Consider the following 17,824-nt stretch of genomic DNA (forward strand, 5'->3'; position numbering starts at 1 on the left):
ACTATAACACACAGTACGCACGCACACACAGACGGAGTGAGTCTCTCTCTCTCTCTCTCTCTCTCTCTCTCTCTCTCTCTCTCTCTCTCTCTCATCCCCTCCTTCCCCACCAAACTGAAGTAAATTGAAATGCTCGTCCAGTGTTATGAAAATCATTTCTCATCAGTAGGAAGAAAAAACCCATAATGCTCAATAACACTTGAAATGGTTGGCGTCTTCTGACTCAAAGTTTGGGGGGGTTGGTTTTTGTTTTTTTTTGCGCAGGTGGGTGAGGTGTGGTCTCACAAAACAAAATACTTCCATTGGAAAATGGAGAAAGAGAAAAAAAGGGGAATCTGATAGTTGGACGCAATGAGAGAGAGTGAGAGAGAGCGCGAGGAAGGGTGGTAAAAGAGGAAAAGAGAATGAGAGAAGGGGGGCATTTGGTGAAAGGCCATCCGTCCATTCACACATCCACGACCATCTTTTTGTGAATGTCTAAACCACCGACCACCTGCAGGACACAGGAGAACCGAACATTAGAAGCGCGAGAGAAAAAGAGAGAGAGAGAGTGAGAGAGAGCGAAAGAGTGGTCAACCTAAATGAATTTAAGCAAACAGCCCATCCCCTGCTCACCGCACAGAACTCCTCGAAGGATATCCTGCCGTCGCCGTCCTTGTCGGCGTTGATGATGGTCTTGTCCACGATCTGCTGCAGCTGCGTGTCTTTCAGATTGTTGCCCACCATCATCTTCAGGACCTGGAAGAGCTCGCCGTTTGATATGTAGCCATCCTTGTCCATGTCATAGATCCGGAACGCGACTGCGTGCGCAGAACAAGGAGAAAGAATGAGGTCACAATGAATGATGCGATACGGAAACAAAGAGAGTGCGTTCCGTTCTAACGAGCCACTGCCTTTGAAGGTGCGCCTGTCGTTAGCCAGCATGTTAGCCAAAAACGATCCTTGCCGGGCGTTGATTTTGGGATGGGTTTTAGAGTTGTTGTACATTATAATGCATTACGCATGTGAGAAATGTTTACTCACATCATTCAAATTACACGAGGACAAAACAGTAATTCAAAACTATCTAATTCCCTGTTAAGTAAATAAGTTAATAGTTTCAACCTGAGCAAGCAAGTAAGCTAGCTAGCTAGCCTCACTAGCATGCTATATAACATATCGTTAGCTTAGCTAGTGTGCTATTTCATTTAACATTAGCTTCACGTAACAATGGTGTCTGTCTAAATTGAACATAAATATGACAAATATATATGACAATAGTGGGATTGCCTTTGCCAAGGAGAACACATGCTGACTCCCCGAGACTGGCAACCAACATTTAATAAATATCGTATTCCAATTAACAATAAATTCTGAAATTGGTGTACTGGCGGTTACCTCAGAAACTGCTGTGTGCTGTAAGATTATCTGTTAAAATGAACTTTATGGTATATCTTTTGCACTTTACATGGTGTCATGGACTGGTTGGTGTTGCCCTGTACGTTAATCATTGGTCCTGTATTTCATGTTTATTGTTTACACTTGTTTTGTACTATGATCCTGGAGGAACGTCATTTCATTTCATTTCACTGTAGAACTGAAACCTGACTCCCAACCTGACTCCCAACCTGACTCCCAACCTGACTCCCAACCTGACTCCCAACCTGACTCCCAACCTGACTCCCAACCTGACTCCCAACCTGACTCCCAACTTGACTCCCAACTTGACTCCCAACTTGACTCCCAACTTGACTCCCAACTTGACTCCTGCTGTTTCCGATTGGACCACAGCAATTGTATTGGAGTTCTACCTTCTGGGCCGGTCTGAGCAGATGTTTTAACCCAGGGTGAGAGCTAAACAGCAGCGCAGTTAACTCCAACATGCTAAAGCTATACAAGAAACAACAAAATCTAACAAAGGACAGTTAGCATTATGCATATTAGTTCATTCTAACTTCCTGAAGTGGTTTTAGCATTAAAGCAATTAATATCTGAAGTTTAACTTGGTGTTGAGGTGAAGCTTCTGTGCAGGCCATGCATGTTCTTCCACAACAAACCCACCCAACCATGTCTTTATGGACCTCACTTTGTCATACTGGCACACAAAAGGACCTTCCCCAAACTGTTCCCACAACGTTGGAAGCATACAATTGTCCAAAATGTTTGCTGAAACATTACGATTTCCCTTCACTGGAACCAAGTGGCCTAGGCCAGCCCCTGAAAAACAACCCCACAGCATTATCCCTCCACACAGCTTTACAACTGGCACAGAGCAGTCAGGCAGGTAATGTTCTCCTGGCATTCACCAAACCCAGACTCAGCCATCAGACTGCCAGATAGAGAAGTATAAACACATTTCCCTCTGCTCCAGAGTCCAGTGGCGGTGTGGTTACATCTGAAGTTTGGCATTGTGCTTGGTGATTAAGGCTTGCAGTGTAGCTACTCAGCCATGGACGTTGTAAAAAAGTCGCAGCCGCTTCCTAAAATGCCCTTTTAGTCTATGTGATTGGGTCATGGAATGGTGTGTGCGGACCGTGACTGGGCTGTGGAAAGGCGTGCGCGGACCGTGACCGGGCCGTGAAACGGCGTGCGCAGACCATGACTGGGCCGTGGAACGGCGTGTGTTGACTGTGATTGGGTCATGCAGCATAACGTTACTTTACTCACAGCGGAGTTTCTGCTCCTTATCCCCTTTGACGCTGAATTGAGAGACGCCCTCAATGAACTCTGCAGGTCCAGGGAAAGGCCGTGATGAGACAGTGAGAGAAGACAAAACAAAGACAAACAAAAGTCAACAATACGGCTTGATGATCGTAGGTAAGCGCTGGTGGAATACGCCAGCTGGCCAGTACTGTACACATGACTTTAGTGCCTTTCCATGATTGGCTAGCATCACTTTGGTCTCTGAGCATCACTCAGAGAGCAGGGTCATAGGTCACAGGTATACAATATAAGACCATGTGACCTAAACATCTTTAAAACAATCAGGTGTACCCTTAAAAACTTGTTTTATTTTAATATTAGTTACTTTGTAAAACAAACAGATATCACACCTTTGAAATCCACCTCTCCGTTGCCATCCGTGTCGAAGATGTCGATGACCCGCTGGACCAGCGGGTTCTGCTGGAGTTCAGGTAGGGACATGAACTCCTCAACACTGAGGGATCCTGAGTTATCCAAGTCCAGTTTCTTAAACCTCTTCCCTAGTCTTTTAATCTCATCAGCATCGACTGAAACAGAGCGGAAGAAAGGTCGTTGTGAGCATCACGCAGCTACAGAGACAAGAGGACACCTGAATGCACCAAAGGAGACGCAGAAAAAACTCTAGAAAAATCACATATAAAAATACATCATGTTTAACAAATTCTGAAATATTGAGAAATTCTGATAGAAGGAGAATATGTTTGCTGAACACACACACACACCATCAACTTAGCAGTAGGGCATTGCATTTGTAACTGTATAGACTACAACACGGAACGGCCACTAGATGTCACCCTGTACACAACTAACTCAGTGGGGTGTGGGTGCATAAGTGCATTGATTTGTTCTAATGAGAACAAATGTGCGTGTGCGCGGATGGACAGCTTTGTCTTGTTGAGTGTGTGCAAGTTTCTGACAAAACATGGTGGAAGCATTGACATACATGCGTATATGGCGCTTTATATCTATGCATGTAGGTGTCTATCAGTCCACTAATACAATACATTGTTATCTGCGCACACACTTTTTACGCAGATAAAACTGTGCACAGCAAGGGTAAGGGTATGCTATGTAATGCATTAATATTAATATCAAGTGGGACTCTGTGTGTGTGTGTGTGGGGGGGGGTTATGGAGCTACTGAACCACTCTGATGGTGGTTCTTCCTCCTGGGTCCTGGCCTCATCTGCCATAACCCAGATCTGTCTCAGTGTGGAGCACATTTCCCTCTGCCTCGCGCCCCTGTTAACACACTCTTTCACCGCCTGGTTTCTCTCAAGCGACGTGTCTCTCTGTCTCATAGCGCTGAGTGTAAAGGTGAGGCAGTAGACACGTTAGACTGTGCACATAACACGAATATCACACACAAAGTGTTTATGTAGCATTATGGAGCCTCACTCAGCCTGTTCAGGTTCCAGAGGAGCCAAAGCACAAAATTCACCTGCTGAAATTCTCCTCATTAATCCCTATGAATCTACTAATATACTAAAGGACTGAATACAGTGAAAATACCATTCAATATTCAGATAATAATAACAATTCAGATAATCATACTAGGAAGCACCCAACGCTGGATGGCATGTTGTACCTGCTCCAGCTAACCCTACACCAAGAAAGTGGGGGGTGTGGTGGGGAGGAGTAGTGGATGCCCATCAGAGAAAGGCACGCTAAGGGAAACCGGAGGAAAAGAGAGAGCAGGAGAGAAAAGGAGTACCTCTCTCTAATACACACACACACACACACACACACACACACACACACACACACACACACACACACACACACAATGCTGAAGCTGAGGCTCTCTGAAACCCCCTAGCAGCAAAGGAACTTATATCATATGAGTAAACTGCATTTATGTACAAGATTGTGTGAGTGTGCTTGTGCGTGTATGTGAGTTGCTGGGTGTGTGTGTGCGCGTGTGTAGCCCTGCACTTCTGATAGAGGTGAGACTGTCTTCACTTGTCTGTCACTCTATTCCTGTGCGTCTCCTGTGTCTCCGTCCCCTTCTAAGCAGCACACAGCCGTTCCAACAGTCTGCAGAAAACTAAAACATCTCCAGTCTGCGTAGACAACAACATAACCCACCCACCCACCTCCCTCACTAGCACCTCCCTCCCTCACTAGCACCTCCCTCCCTCACTACCACCTCCCTACCTACCCACCCACCCACCTCCCTCACTACCACCTCCCTCCCTCACTACCACCTCCCTACCTACCCACCCACCCACCTCCCTCACTAGCACCTCCCTCCCTCACTAGCACCTCCCTCCCTCACTACCACCTCCCTACCTACCCACCCACCCACCTCCCTCACTACCACTTCCCTACCTCACTACCACCTCCCTACCTACCCACCCACCTCCCTCACTAGCACCTCCCTCCCTCACTAGCACCTCCCTCCCTACCCACCCACCCACCTCCCTCACTACCACCTCCCTACCTACCCACCCACCCACCTCCCTCACTACCACCTCCCTACCTACCCACCCACCCACCTCCCTACCACCTCCCTCCCTCACTACCACCTCCCTCCCTCACTAGCACCTCCCCACCTACCCACCCACCTCCCTCACTACCACCTCCCCACTACCACCTCCCTACCTACCCACCCACCTCCCTCCCTCACTACCTACCCACCCACCCACCTCCCTCCCTCACTACCACCTCCCTACCTACCCACCCACCTCCCTCCCTCACTACCTACCCACCCACCCACCTCCCTCCCTCACTACCACCTCCCTACCTACCCATCCACCTCCCTACCTCCCCACTACCACCTCCCTCCCTCCTCCCACCAGCACCATGTCTGCCTGTCTGTCGCTGCCGTGTTGCAACACTGTGGTCTTTTTAACATGCAATGCTGCGCTAAATTCTGGGATCATCTGCACGGGGTGGGACGCTGATAACTGATTCCACCCGGTCAGCCAGTGGTCTTTAGGGAGACGGAAAACTCCGAGCGGCCAGCCGACATCCTCTCACAGGAGGGTCAGCCATGTCGTCACATAGTTCCGTGGCCACGAGTGCTAACTGCAGGAAGACGATGGGATGTTGTTATGGTTGCTAAGCACCCGACTCGCCAACAGGTGGCTCAGTTTCGCACCAGCTGGCCTGTGATCGCGTCGCGATGTTAAAACAATCTGCAGACGATTAGTTTGGTCTGCAGAGGAAAACGCCTCACTAGAGCATGAGTGTTAGCCATTGCTAGCTAACTGTTACCAGAGAGATGCACGAAAAACTGCTAAAAGCCTTTTGAGGAGCCTACTTCTGCTACTCAAGTGCTCTACTGGCCATCACTGGACACCCACACATACACTGGTGCGTGACTGTGCGTGTGTGTGCGCGCGTGTGAGAGAGAGATCTAAGCCTTTTGACTTTGTTATTTCAGAAGCTTGAGCCCAATGTTGAGGTTGCCATAGAGATTTTTCTAGAACAGAGCAGAGGGCTGTGGGTAGTGTAGTCCCTGATGATAGACAGGGAAATACATTAACGTGGACAGTTCACTCACACTGTTACAGACTTCTTACTCCCTTTACACTCACAGTGTGTGTGAGCATGAGGATGTGTGTATATATTGTCTGATATTTTTGGAAGTATAAATGATGGTCCTTCATAATTCATGTTGAATGAAGAAGCTTCTTTCTTCTACAAAGACACACACACACACACACACACACACACACACACACACACACACACACACATTCACATGAGGCCAAACATAGCTAACCTGACCCCTGTTTAACCTATGACATCTCCTGCAAGCACGCACACAAACATGCCCACACCCTCCATAACTCTCCACTCCGATACTGGTGCGAGGTCACGAGTCCTGCCAGTACCACTCCCCCAAAACACAGTATATAACCCCTTAACCCCTTCACTCTTGATACCACACACACACACACACGCACGCACGCACGCACGCACGCACGCACTAAAAATAAATGAGGCTGTCCCACGTGTGTGACCTTTACCAGACAGGAGGCATTTATAGCCTGGGTCACCAAGCCAACGTCCATCCGTCATTTGGCCAGGCCACAGCGTGGGCTCTGGTTACCGTCCCCACCCACATTACTCGGCTGACTTAGGATCAGCCCTCCTAACCTCATCGACACCCAGAAAGCCCACAAACAAATCACTAGAACTAATCTGAGACCTGTGAGGCAATGTCACTTTTCGTGTGTGTGTCTATATGTCTATATGTCATTATATAATATATATATATATATATATATATATATATATATATATATATATATATATATATATATATATATATATATATATGAAACAAATGCTGTAAACTAAGAATCCTTTCAAACATACAAATAATAATAGTTTATTTTAATTTTTATCAATTTACAAAATGCAAAGGTGAACAAACAAAAGAAAAATCTAATTCAAATCAATATTTGGTGTTATTACCCTTTGCCTTCAAACCAGCATCAATTCTTATAGGTACACTTACACAAAGTCAGGGATTTTGTAGGATTATAGTCAGGTGCATGTTCAACCAATTATACCAAACAGGTGCTAATGATCATCAATTTCACATGTAGGTTGAAATACAGTGATTAACTCAAACATAGGTGGCTGTGTAGGAGGCTTAACTGGGTGAGGAACAGCCAAACTCTGCTACCAAGGTGAGGTTGTGGAAGTCACAGGTCATACACCATGGCAAGCACAGCAACAAGACACAAGGGCTCTCCCAGACCAAGATTTCAAGGCAGACTGGGGTTTCGAGATGTGCTGTTCAAGCTCTTTTGAAGAAGCACAAAGAAACGGACAACGTTGAGGATGGTAGACGCAGCGGTTGGCCAAGGAAGCTTAATGCAGCAGATAAACACACATCAAGCTTATTTCCCTTCAAAATCGGAAGATATCCAGCAGTGCTATCAGCTCAGAACTGGCAGAAACCAGTGGGACCCTGGTACACCCATCTACTGTCTGGAGAAGTCTGGCCAGAAATGGTCTTCATGGAAGAGTTGCAGCCAAAAAGCCATACCTCTGACATGGACACAAGGTTAAGCGACTCAACTATGCATGAAAACATAGGATCTGGGGTACAGAAAAATGGCAGCAGATGCTCTGGACTGATGATTCAAAATTTGAAATATTTGGCTGTAGCAGAAGGCAGTTTGTTTGCCGAAGGGCTGGAGAGCAGTACAATAATGAGTGTCTGTAGGCAACAGTGAAACATGGTGGAGGTTCCTTGCAAGTTTGGGGCTGCATTTCTGCAAATGGAGTTGTTGATTTGGTCAGGATTAATGGTGTCCTCAATGCTGAGAAATACAGGCAGATGCTTATCCATCATGCAATACCATCAGGGATGTGTATCATTGGCCCCAAATTTATTCTGCAGCAGGACAATGACCCCAAACATACAGCCAATGTCATTAAGAACCATCTTCAGCATAAAGAACAAGAAGTCCTTGAAGTGATGGTATGGCCCCCACAGAGCCCTGATCTCAACATCATCAAGTCTGTCTGGGATTACATGAGAAGGATTTGAGGAAACCTACATCCACAGAAGATCTGTGGTTGGTTCTCCAAGATGTTTGGAACAACCTACCAGCCAAGTTCCTTCAAAAACTATGTGCAAGTGCACCTAGAAGAATTGATGCTGTTTTGAAGGTAAAGGGTGGCCACACCAAATGTGGATTTGATTTAAATTTCTCTTCTGTTCATTCACTGCATTTTGATAATTGATGAAAATAAACTAGTAATACTTCCATGTTTGAAAGGGTTTTTAGTTTACAGCATTTTTGCACAGTAGTGTGTGTGTATATTAATATATAGAGAGAGAAGTGACATTGCCTCACAGATCTTAGATTAGTTCTAGTTATTTGTTTGTGGGCTTTGTGGGTGTCGATGAGGTTATAAAGTTTCACCCAGGAAACCTGCATTAACTGACCCTGGATCAGCTCCCTTAACTACCAAGTCGTCTTAATACTTATTTGCAGTTCATGAAAACTGTTCTGAGACCTGATTCTACACAGCAGAGTGTTTTCCTTGCTATAACCTGCCTAGTTCAGGTGTAGTGGGCAGTACAGAACTTGCACACTCCTTTATATAAAGCCCCACTAAACTGACCGTGGATCAGCTCACTGTGGGTTCCACTTACCCATTTCTAACTACTGGCTTCATTTAAGGGTCCTATAACTGGTCTAGGACCTGTAGAAAGTGTTCACTTTGAACCGGACTTGAGGTCAGCTCCATCCACTAAAATCTAACCAGCACAAATGAGTGGTCTTGCAGTCCAATCTATAATTTAATTATAATTTTCGCAGCTCTGGATGGGCGGAGGGGCTATAGCGCAGATACTCACAGTGCGAGCACATCTCCAACGGATAACTTGCTTCATTTCCCTAAAAAGAGGACAAAAAACAGACCGTATTACAAAAATCAGTCAAACAAAACAAAAATGCAGTACATCATAATTATCTGAAAAGGTCAATAATCACTAACGACAGGAGGGATTAATAATCTTAAATGTATTTATGATCTGAAATGTAACCATGGGATTATGTTCTCTGTGTGGAGTGGCTTCAGGGGACGTGCCCTCCCAAAAAGGCACTAGCTAATGGGACACCGCGCTGTTTTCAGGCCGAACAGCATGCCACACGCTGGGCTAGGAGGGGGAGCAGAGTGTGGAAATATCTGCACGACCACAGCATCACAACCGCCGCACTGCTTCACATTACAAATCTACACGAAAACTGTAACTTGCATTCTAGTTATAAACTAATGATAAAACATGATTTAACAAGACAAACTGTGTTCTAATTTGACTAGAATTATGACGTGGACTGCAAGTAGACCCTACACACTCTGAGGGGCTGTAGCCTGTACATGTGTCCAAGGTGAGCGCATTTCATTATGCGTGGGGAAAAAAAAACACAAGGCACTGCACGCAGAGAGAGAGACAGAAAAGGAAATGAGGCCAAGTCTCACACACACACACACACACAGACACACACACAGACACAAACCTGCCTGTCATTTGTCTGCTTCTCTAGATTCACTTGAAATTGACAAACAATATAAATGTATTTAGCTTGTGCACTTTCTGGAGTTGCACTTGCAGGAAAGGCACTGAACCAAACAGCTATGACGTCAACAGTTATTCATTATGTCACGTCAATATTTCTGATTTAAATAAATAAATAAACAGATAATTTAATCTAGGAGATATATGTAGGAGCCCCCGATACCTCCGGGACCTGATACATACTGGACTGTATGTCAGTCCTCCTGGACACCGTGGACAGACAAGTGTCTCCATACATTAGAGAAAAGTCCCATCTCTGCCTGTACAACCAGATGCTTCTCAGCATCTAACAGTGCTAAAGCAAGCTTAGCTTCTGATCAGTCTCCATACCAACCTGCAAAACCTAAAATAAAGGTTAACTTTCAAACTTAACGTAGTGCATACAGATAGCACGGGACTCAAAACATTTCCTAGCAACCTAGGTAGACGAATGTTTAGCAGTCTTTTATAATGTCTACTCCAACTCACTACTTAACAATGGCGGATATTACAGGATAACTGTCTGTGGATTCTGAGGCAACGACCATGTCGGCTTCGTCATCACCGTTCGATAAAGGAGAGTAAGCACCTTTGTTTAAGGTCGCTCATGTCCGAACAAGGTCTATAACGGGCGGGGCCGTCACACCACATGCCGAGGTTGTGTTACAAGAAATTAGCTGTGCACTGGGGAGCCATTTAATGAAGCCACATGAAGCCAGTTTGTTGGACTGGTGCTACATGGCCATCATTTACCAGATAAAAAACAAAACAAGACTGCTGTCTGTCAAGAAGGAAAAATCCAGTCCGATAGCTCTTGGCCGAAGAAGAAATTCTTTGCTGGACCTGATGCACATAAATCAGAGCTCTAACTGGTGTAAGAAAAATGTCTAATGTGCTTTTAGGTTTGTGTTAAACAACGAGATTTATCCAGCACAGATGCACACAAAGCAATCGGGTATGTGCTATCCTTGACGACTGAACAAGACCCGGTCACGCATTCCTTCAGTAAGTGCCATGTTTATGAAAGAACAAGAACACACGTGATAAGACGGAGATGCATGCTGAACTCTGACTAAAAAGGAGGCCAAGCCAAAGACTTCAAGCGCCTGTTTAGTCATAGGAAAAGGGCAAGCGTAACAATGGAAGGACCAAACTCACAGGTGCATTTTGGGTACTTTTTCAGAACGTATCTGTGGTGTAGGTGGCGCTTGGAAGCGGGGACATGTGTCTTATGACACTGTCCACAAAATTCACCGTTGCTATGACTGCATTCTGGGATACCTGTGTGGGACTGTGAACCGTGCACTTTCCCTTTATATCTTACATGTAAACGCATTACAAAGAACGTAAGCCCTACAGCCTTGCTAACATTAGCGCCATCTGCATGCCCTGTGCTATTTTGACTTGAAAGCCTGCACAGACAGCAAATTAAATTAAATTAAAAGTGGACTGAGGGTTTAGGATTACCTCATCTGTGTATAAGGTCTCACGAGGCGCCTGAGAGGGTTTGCCTTGGAACAGAGGCACTAAAGGAAGAGGCATCCAAACACTCGAGCCCCGACGAAACAAAGCACGGGAGTGACTGCCAAGTCAAGCGAACATTGTATTCCGTCCGAACTCTATGCTGCCTTTGTAACATCACCGCCTTCCCTGGACGCCATTCCGTTTTCCCCAATAAGGAGTCGGACACACAACTCCCAGCCCCTCAGAGCACGGACGGACAACTGCGCCTCGTTTTCCACAGAAAAAAAAAAAAGGAAAAAAAAGTGTGTCGACGTTGTGACGTCCGATCAGGCTTAAAGGAAAACAAAAGTTCAAAGGCAGTATGAAATATGAGGAAATGTCCAAGAGGAGGAAAAATTCATGGGAAACGTTTCGCCGCAATAAGCCATAGACCCAGTAATCTCTTACCGAGCACTGACAGATCCCACCAGAAATGCCAATAATTAATAAAATCTGTCAGGAACTAGCAAGGATTATGCAAGTAAGAGCATTCTAGAAACCCCCAGGGTTTCTCATTCGCTATCGTCAATTAGCAATGTCCATATATTGAAAGAAACATTCAGATATACAGACCCATGCACTTTAGTAGGTACCTCGATCTAGACCAACATGCTCATTGCCTTGGTGAGGACCTGAGGTAAGTCCCCTGTGTTCTGCTATAGGGGGGCTACCCATGCACCCCTTATGTTTGAGCAAAGCGCCATTCTCCAACCACAGGCCGCAAAACGTGCCAAAATGTATTCATTTGTGAGACCGATGACATGTAAATTAGAACATGCTGATATGGCAGCGTGGAAAAATAATACCCTGACAAATGGCCAATCCTAGTAGCACCACATGTCTGAGGGAATAAAACACCATCAGTTCCATTAGTGCAGCAGAAGCAGATATGGTTATCAACAGATAACTGCGATCAATAACCCACGGAAGGGTCTGCATGCCTGTGGAAAGTTCTGGTGCCTTGACTCCCCAGAGCAAGAGGTGGTTGTATCAACCTGGATCTATGGTCTCCATGGAGACTATTCTTAGCACAGGCGAATAAGTGAGCATCTCGGTTTAAATGGGTTACGGAGCCTGAGGGTCTTAAAGAATCCTGCATGGCCTATTTCAGCACACCGTGCACAGTCAGATATGGACCAATCTCTCCCAGCACAGTCTGATCCAGAAAGTTTGGATAGTGGGCCACATGCATATTGCAGGTACTCCATCATACATAACTTTTCCGAGACCTCTGGAATTCCGGAATGAAATGCACCATGAACCAAAGAACGCAGAGAAAGGGCAGGACACAGAGCTTTTCTTATCACGTCCTCCGTCCCCTCTTATCTGAGATTGGGTTTATGTGCACTGCCATGTCCTTGGTGACTTCGGATCAGTTTTGTTAAGAATTCCGACACCGTAATAGTGTCCCCAATTTGTCTTGACCTCGTATTCAATAATAATAACACAGATCGAATGCAACTATTATAAGGCTATTTTTTGTAAATTATTGACTGTCAAGCTGTATGACATCTGAGTCAGTCACGTAAAAAGCAAAACTGAATTCTCTCCCCCCGACGCGCGCCACACACACGCGCGCACACACTTTTTAGCAAATGTAAACATGGCCTGAAATCGTCCATTTTTCCTTGAAGAGAATACAAGCCCGGTTCTTGTTAAGGGGGGGCAATTGATAGAGAGCTTAGCCCGCATCCCGTCGGCTGATCTTGCTCATCCATAACTTGACAGCCCATCGACACAGCGAGTCACCCAAAGCCCCGTACTAGCTTCGAGCTGACAACACCATGTTTTTCGCCTCCGCCTCTCGTTTCACGCCGCCCTTCAACATGCTCACCGCACACATCGAGCGGTGGAGCATTAAAATAAGTCGTCGATCTCCATTACGCTCGTGTATACACAACACAAACGTCTTAATTCGTTCGTGCATAGCGCACACGGGCTGGCCGTCGCAAGGAGGGCCACACAGCTCAGCAGCGGCGCTGTTTTATCCACACAAGCTCCGATCACGACACGGTTACGACTGTTTTCTGCTCGGAAACGGACGGGCGCGCAGGTTTCGAAACGCGTGGTCGTTTTGCGCTTGTGCTGAACGTGCGACGGCGTGTAAGGCTGGGTTAAGATTCGTCTTAGTGCAATTAGCCACAGCCACCCTGCGACGTCTGACGACAGCACCTCGCCAGCCCTTACCATCCTGTCGCTCGGGTTGTCTTCGCCCTGCGCAAAGTGTCACGGAATCCGACGGGCAGCGTGGGCGCTGAGGAATATTCTCCGCACGAAAAATCGCGGATCCCAGGAGCGTCTCGCCGGGTCTTGCGGTCGGTGTCTGTGTCGACGGATGACGGATTCACTGCGGTAGCCTCGGTAGGTCCGCAGCGAGGGGTGAAGAAGCGGAGTGGGCTGAGTCGGTACAGAGAGTGAAACCCGGGAGGGGGAGGGGCATTAGTACAGCACATCCGGGTATTTCTCGCTCTCTCTTTCTCTCTCTTTCTCTGGAGGTGCGCGCTCGTCTTTTATCGCTGCAATGTTCAGTATAATCAATAACGTTCAGCATAATCAGTGATAATGTCGATATAGATGCGCGTCGCAAATGGGACGTCATTGCTGAATTGCGTAATTGATTTAACAAAGTGTTTTCATACCACTGTGAAAACGACCCTGAAAAGGTTATTGTTTGATGGGTATTGGAAATCATCCGTCTCAAACTCTTTTGTATCTCCGGAATGGTTCCTTCCTTCCTTATTTATCTATTTATTTATTTAAATAAAGCATTTCTCAGTCTTAGTCCTGGGTTCTACCTCGTCCGTTAATTTTACATTTTTTTTGCAGAAACTATCTGTAAAAGCTCTTCAGTTAACTATCAATCCCTTGATATGGTCATAAAAAATTGTCTTGCCATATAGTCTCAGGACTCAGGCTGAGACAGCCAAACAGGAACAAACATGTATGTGTTTCTGGGTTTAATTCACATGTGTCTCTCTTCTTTTCTGGAAGGGGGGGGGGGTGTTCTCTTGCCTTGTGTTGTGCTGTAAATTATGCATACACTGCAGACTAAAGCAAATTCAAGCTTTCTTAACTACTACAGCCTTTTATCTTACAAAAGAAGTCAACATTCAGGTCCAGAGTTGCACAGTAATTCCTTTAAAAAAAGAAATAATCATATATTTCATACACTTATTGTGCTATCTACACAAGTACCATGCAAGACAATGTAACATAAGCATGAAATCAAGCGGTAAGTTATAAATTGCTTTAATAACTCTGAAATAAATGTCCACTTCAACTGTCCTGGTTCTGCTGAGTTTTAAAAGCAACTTCATAATTGATGCATTGTATTTTCTGCACCCACAACACTCTCTCCTAGCGTCACTCAAGGGAGGTTAGTGAGTGCATTTACCAGTAGCAAGAAGGTACCTTTGAAGGAACATTTGTACCACGGCATCTAAATTGAAACATGAACTGTAATTTACTGATGACTTTGACAACTGCTGGCTTTGTGCATCCTTTTGTATCAGCTGTATTTATCGCTCATCAGGTGATACACGCAAACAGAAAGTGCAGTGGCCCCTTCAGTACATCATGTTTGTGGCCTGAAGAGTCAGCCAACTTAAAAAACAACAACCAACCATAAAAAGCAATATAAATGACAAGTTAAAATATTCTTTCACACAATATATAAATACACATACCACTCACAAAGAAATTATTATCAGTGCCAGACCCAAAGGGAGATCACAATGTCAATTGATTGGTCCATTCTTTATCACGTTACTTTACATTAATAAATAGGTTCAACTATAGATATAATATAGTGAGAGAGCACCCGCAAGCATTATTGAGCACTGCCCAATTAGTACAGCAAAAACACTGGAGTACCTGTACACCTGCAGTAACGCACAATCAGCTAAGAAACGATGGTTCAAAAAGAAGTTTCATTAGATTTGATTCCATGATGGAGTAGAAAAGGTACTGAAATATATGTGGCTGTGACCTTGGGCTAGTCCAAAATCCATACTCATCCGCTCTTCCCTGACTCTTCCTTAGTAGCAGTGGTGCCTCCCTCCTAATTCACCACACATCTGGAAAAAACAGCGAATGAGAGTTCTACTGTGATGCATATGTTTGGTATTTGATATGGATTGGAGAGAAAGAACATAATTGCGGTTTTTTTCTTTGTGCGTTTTTTGTGCGTTTTTTTGTACTATCTGAAACAGCCTTGTGCCACAAAAGAGTCGTAGTGCAAATATATTTTAGCATCAAGGAGTGTCTGTTCATATAATCACTACACTGGGACCTCAAAGGAAATACAATCTGGATCAACAAAACAATTAAGACATGCATAATCAACAACACAGATAGAGAACATGTGAATGCTGAGCACTTAATTTCAGTCCAGTTCTGATATTGTTCTGAAACTCAGTAGTACTGATCCAATTGTTTGGAGGCCATCTCTTGTTTCTGTTAGAGGAATATGTCATCCAGAAATGCTAATACATCTATTAGAATGGAACATCTTAATGGACGTTAGTGGGGCCAAGTTACTATTATATAAACAAAACAGGTAAAATAGGTCCCCATTTTAGCATTTTTGGCTAATATATTCCTTCAACCACCGAAACCTCAGTCCAGAAAGTAAACTGCCCAGTGATGGTTCCGGCCCCCATGGCTGTAGCACCGCTGTGCTGTGGTGGAGGCAGCTGTTGCTATGGCGGCAGTCTGCTACTGGAAGATCTCCTTGTTGATCCACATCAGGCTTCGCGTTTCGTTTGGCTTTGCCTCGTACTCGATGCAGTTGAATTTGTTGCCAAACTGACAGTGCTCGCGCTTGTAGTAGTTGTAGTACTTCACCTGCCAAACAGTCTCAAAGACCCCGGCATCCTTGAACTGATGAGGAGACACGCATATCCAGTCATTAATGTCGGTTACATTTAGGAGCCAAGCTTTTCTTTTTAAACTTTTCTCTATTTTTCTATTTATGTTCTACTATAGTGTTTTTGAGCTTGAAAATATATATAATATATAGAAAAGTGACCATATACTATCTTTATGTTAAATAATTGAGAAATCACTCATAACTGAGTTCACATTGTTTGCTTTGGGCCCTTTCATGACATTTAACACCAGCTGTCGATTTTGTCCCCATAAAATGTATTATGAAATGTATATACAGCCCTATCTGTTTTTCGAAAAGTTCTCTGAAGCAGGAACCAACTGCTTAAGAGTTCACTGGAATTGCAATGAACGCCTTGTGGCGTATTTATAACACTACAGATCAGCGTTACATACTGACCGTGTTCTGTTCCGTCACTGTTAGTTTACCTGTATAGAGACTTGCACAGGTTGCCTGTCCCCGCTTTTGGTATGCGGCACTCCCTCGGTGTCGTAAAACCCGTGGTAAACAATGGATTCGTCGTCTTTGGACTGTTGCTCCAGAGGAAAGCTGCTCCCGCCGATTCCCATAGTACTGAAAAACGCATTACAACAATCAAGAGTCTCAGTTTATAGGGCAGACTGTATTTCACAAACACTCTGCTTACTTTTTTATTTTTACTTATTTTTGGATTTTTTTTTACAAACATTCTGAAACAAAAAATTGTTACTTGCGCTTAAAATTGGTAGGCTAAGTGGGCTTGGATAAAAGGCAAATCCTCGGTTAAATTTCGGCTAGTCCACAGACGTGCGACCGTGGTCATAAGCATGCAGGCTACCGTGCTATCGCATATCTTGTCGGCAGGCCGGCTGTCGATATAGGCAGGTGCACGTCTAATGGCCTGTTTTGTCTTCATGCCGTGCAGAAATGAACTGAAACCGTCTACAAGCTATTGTAATGTTACTTTGTTCACAATGTCGGCTAATATTTCTGCAGTAGCTACATACGAAGAGGCAGTTCACCTAAGACAGAACCCCTGAGTTTGGGATACGTACGTGGCCTCCGCGTTCCCCGGTGTCATGACCAGCTCTATTTTGTATTTCGATCCTGTAAGCAATTTTATTGTCCTAGTCTGTCCAAATCTCGTTCCATCAGCTTTATAAAACACCGGACCGTCGTTCGGCTGCATCTTTAAATACACAGAGATGTTAATAATGGGCGGAACGTCGGCCATGATTAGAAAGATAACGGCGCTCTGCTTCTCTCGCGGTGTCCGTGCAGTTTACAGGGATGGTGGAAGGTCCCAGGAAGCGACGCGTGAGGATGCCGTGACGTGTGCGCAAGCGATGGAACACAAATGCACTGCACGCGCAGACTGCGGCCTCGTGACATCAATGTAGCTTTCAGAATCTCATTGACAGGCGAATCAGTGCAACAAAATATAAAATTTCATGAAAATTATTAAAAGCTTTGCCCTAAACAGTCTGCATCGTAGACATAGTCTACTGATGAAACCCAAAATAACCGAACCAAAAAGGATGTTTTGTATGCCAGCAAATCTCTATATCATATTTACATTAAATTTGCCATTTGCTGTTTTGAAGTCGAATAATTTGATTATCTTTACTATCTTGTCACTTCATTCTTTTAAATACCCTCAGGTGACATGCAGAAGAAGCCTAAAAGCCAGTGCCCCAAAGTGCAATGAAGCATTTAACAGTTTGAGTCACAGCAAGACAT

The 17,824-nt window shown here is 44.9% G+C and overlaps 2 protein-coding genes across 2 annotated transcripts; both read right to left on the reverse strand.

The window, feature by feature from the left end:
* Window positions 1–243: 243 nt before the first annotated feature.
* Window positions 244–13,638, reverse strand: ppp3r1b (protein phosphatase 3 (formerly 2B), regulatory s1ubunit B, alpha isoform, b). The gene is made up of 6 exons (XM_027013748.3): window positions 13,405–13,638; window positions 9,013–9,052; window positions 3,033–3,209; window positions 2,647–2,706; window positions 616–800; window positions 244–493 (listed from the first exon to the last, which is right to left on the reverse strand). Exons 1-6 carry the CDS (start codon window positions 13,405–13,407, stop codon window positions 446–448), a joined length of 513 nt encoding a protein of 170 aa, XP_026869549.1. The 5' UTR covers window positions 13,408–13,638; the 3' UTR covers window positions 244–445.
* Window positions 13,639–14,450: 812 nt separating this feature from the next.
* On the reverse strand, window positions 14,451–17,427 carry cnrip1a (cannabinoid receptor interacting protein 1a). The gene is made up of 3 exons (XM_027013755.3): window positions 17,140–17,427; window positions 16,534–16,678; window positions 14,451–16,098 (listed from the first exon to the last, which is right to left on the reverse strand). The coding sequence occupies exons 1-3, from the start codon at window positions 17,316–17,318 to the stop codon at window positions 15,934–15,936; spliced, it is 489 nt and encodes a 162-aa protein (XP_026869556.2). The 5' UTR covers window positions 17,319–17,427; the 3' UTR covers window positions 14,451–15,933.
* Window positions 17,428–17,824: the final 397 nt, after the last annotated feature.

The sequence above is a fragment of the Electrophorus electricus genome, chromosome 18 (genome assembly GCF_041902795.1).
Source record: "Electrophorus electricus isolate QZ-2024a chromosome 18, ASM4190279v1, whole genome shotgun sequence".
NCBI lineage: Eukaryota > Metazoa > Chordata > Actinopteri > Gymnotiformes > Gymnotidae > Electrophorus > Electrophorus electricus.

Bases quoted from the DNA above. Each gene is read 5' to 3' on its own strand.
- ppp3r1b (XM_027013748.3), bottom strand. The intron at 2,707-3,032 runs GTGTGATATCTG...CTGGACCTGCAG, and splicing joins CGGAGAGGTGGATTTCAAAG to AGTTCATTGAGGGCGTCTCT. The intron at 494-615 runs GTGAGCAGGGGA...TGTGTCCTGCAG, and splicing joins CCTTCGAGGAGTTCTGTGCG to GTGGTCGGTGGTTTAGACAT.
- cnrip1a (XM_027013755.3), bottom strand. From the start codon at position 17,318: ATGGCCGACGTTCCGCCCATTATTAACATCTCTGTGTATTTAAAGATG. The intron at 16,679-17,139 runs GTACGTATCCCA...TGCGTTTTTCAG, and splicing joins CCGGGGAACGCGGAGGCCAC to TACTATGGGAATCGGCGGGA. The intron at 16,099-16,533 runs GTAAACTAACAG...TCTCCTCATCAG, and splicing joins CTGTGCAAGTCTCTATACAG to TTCAAGGATGCCGGGGTCTT.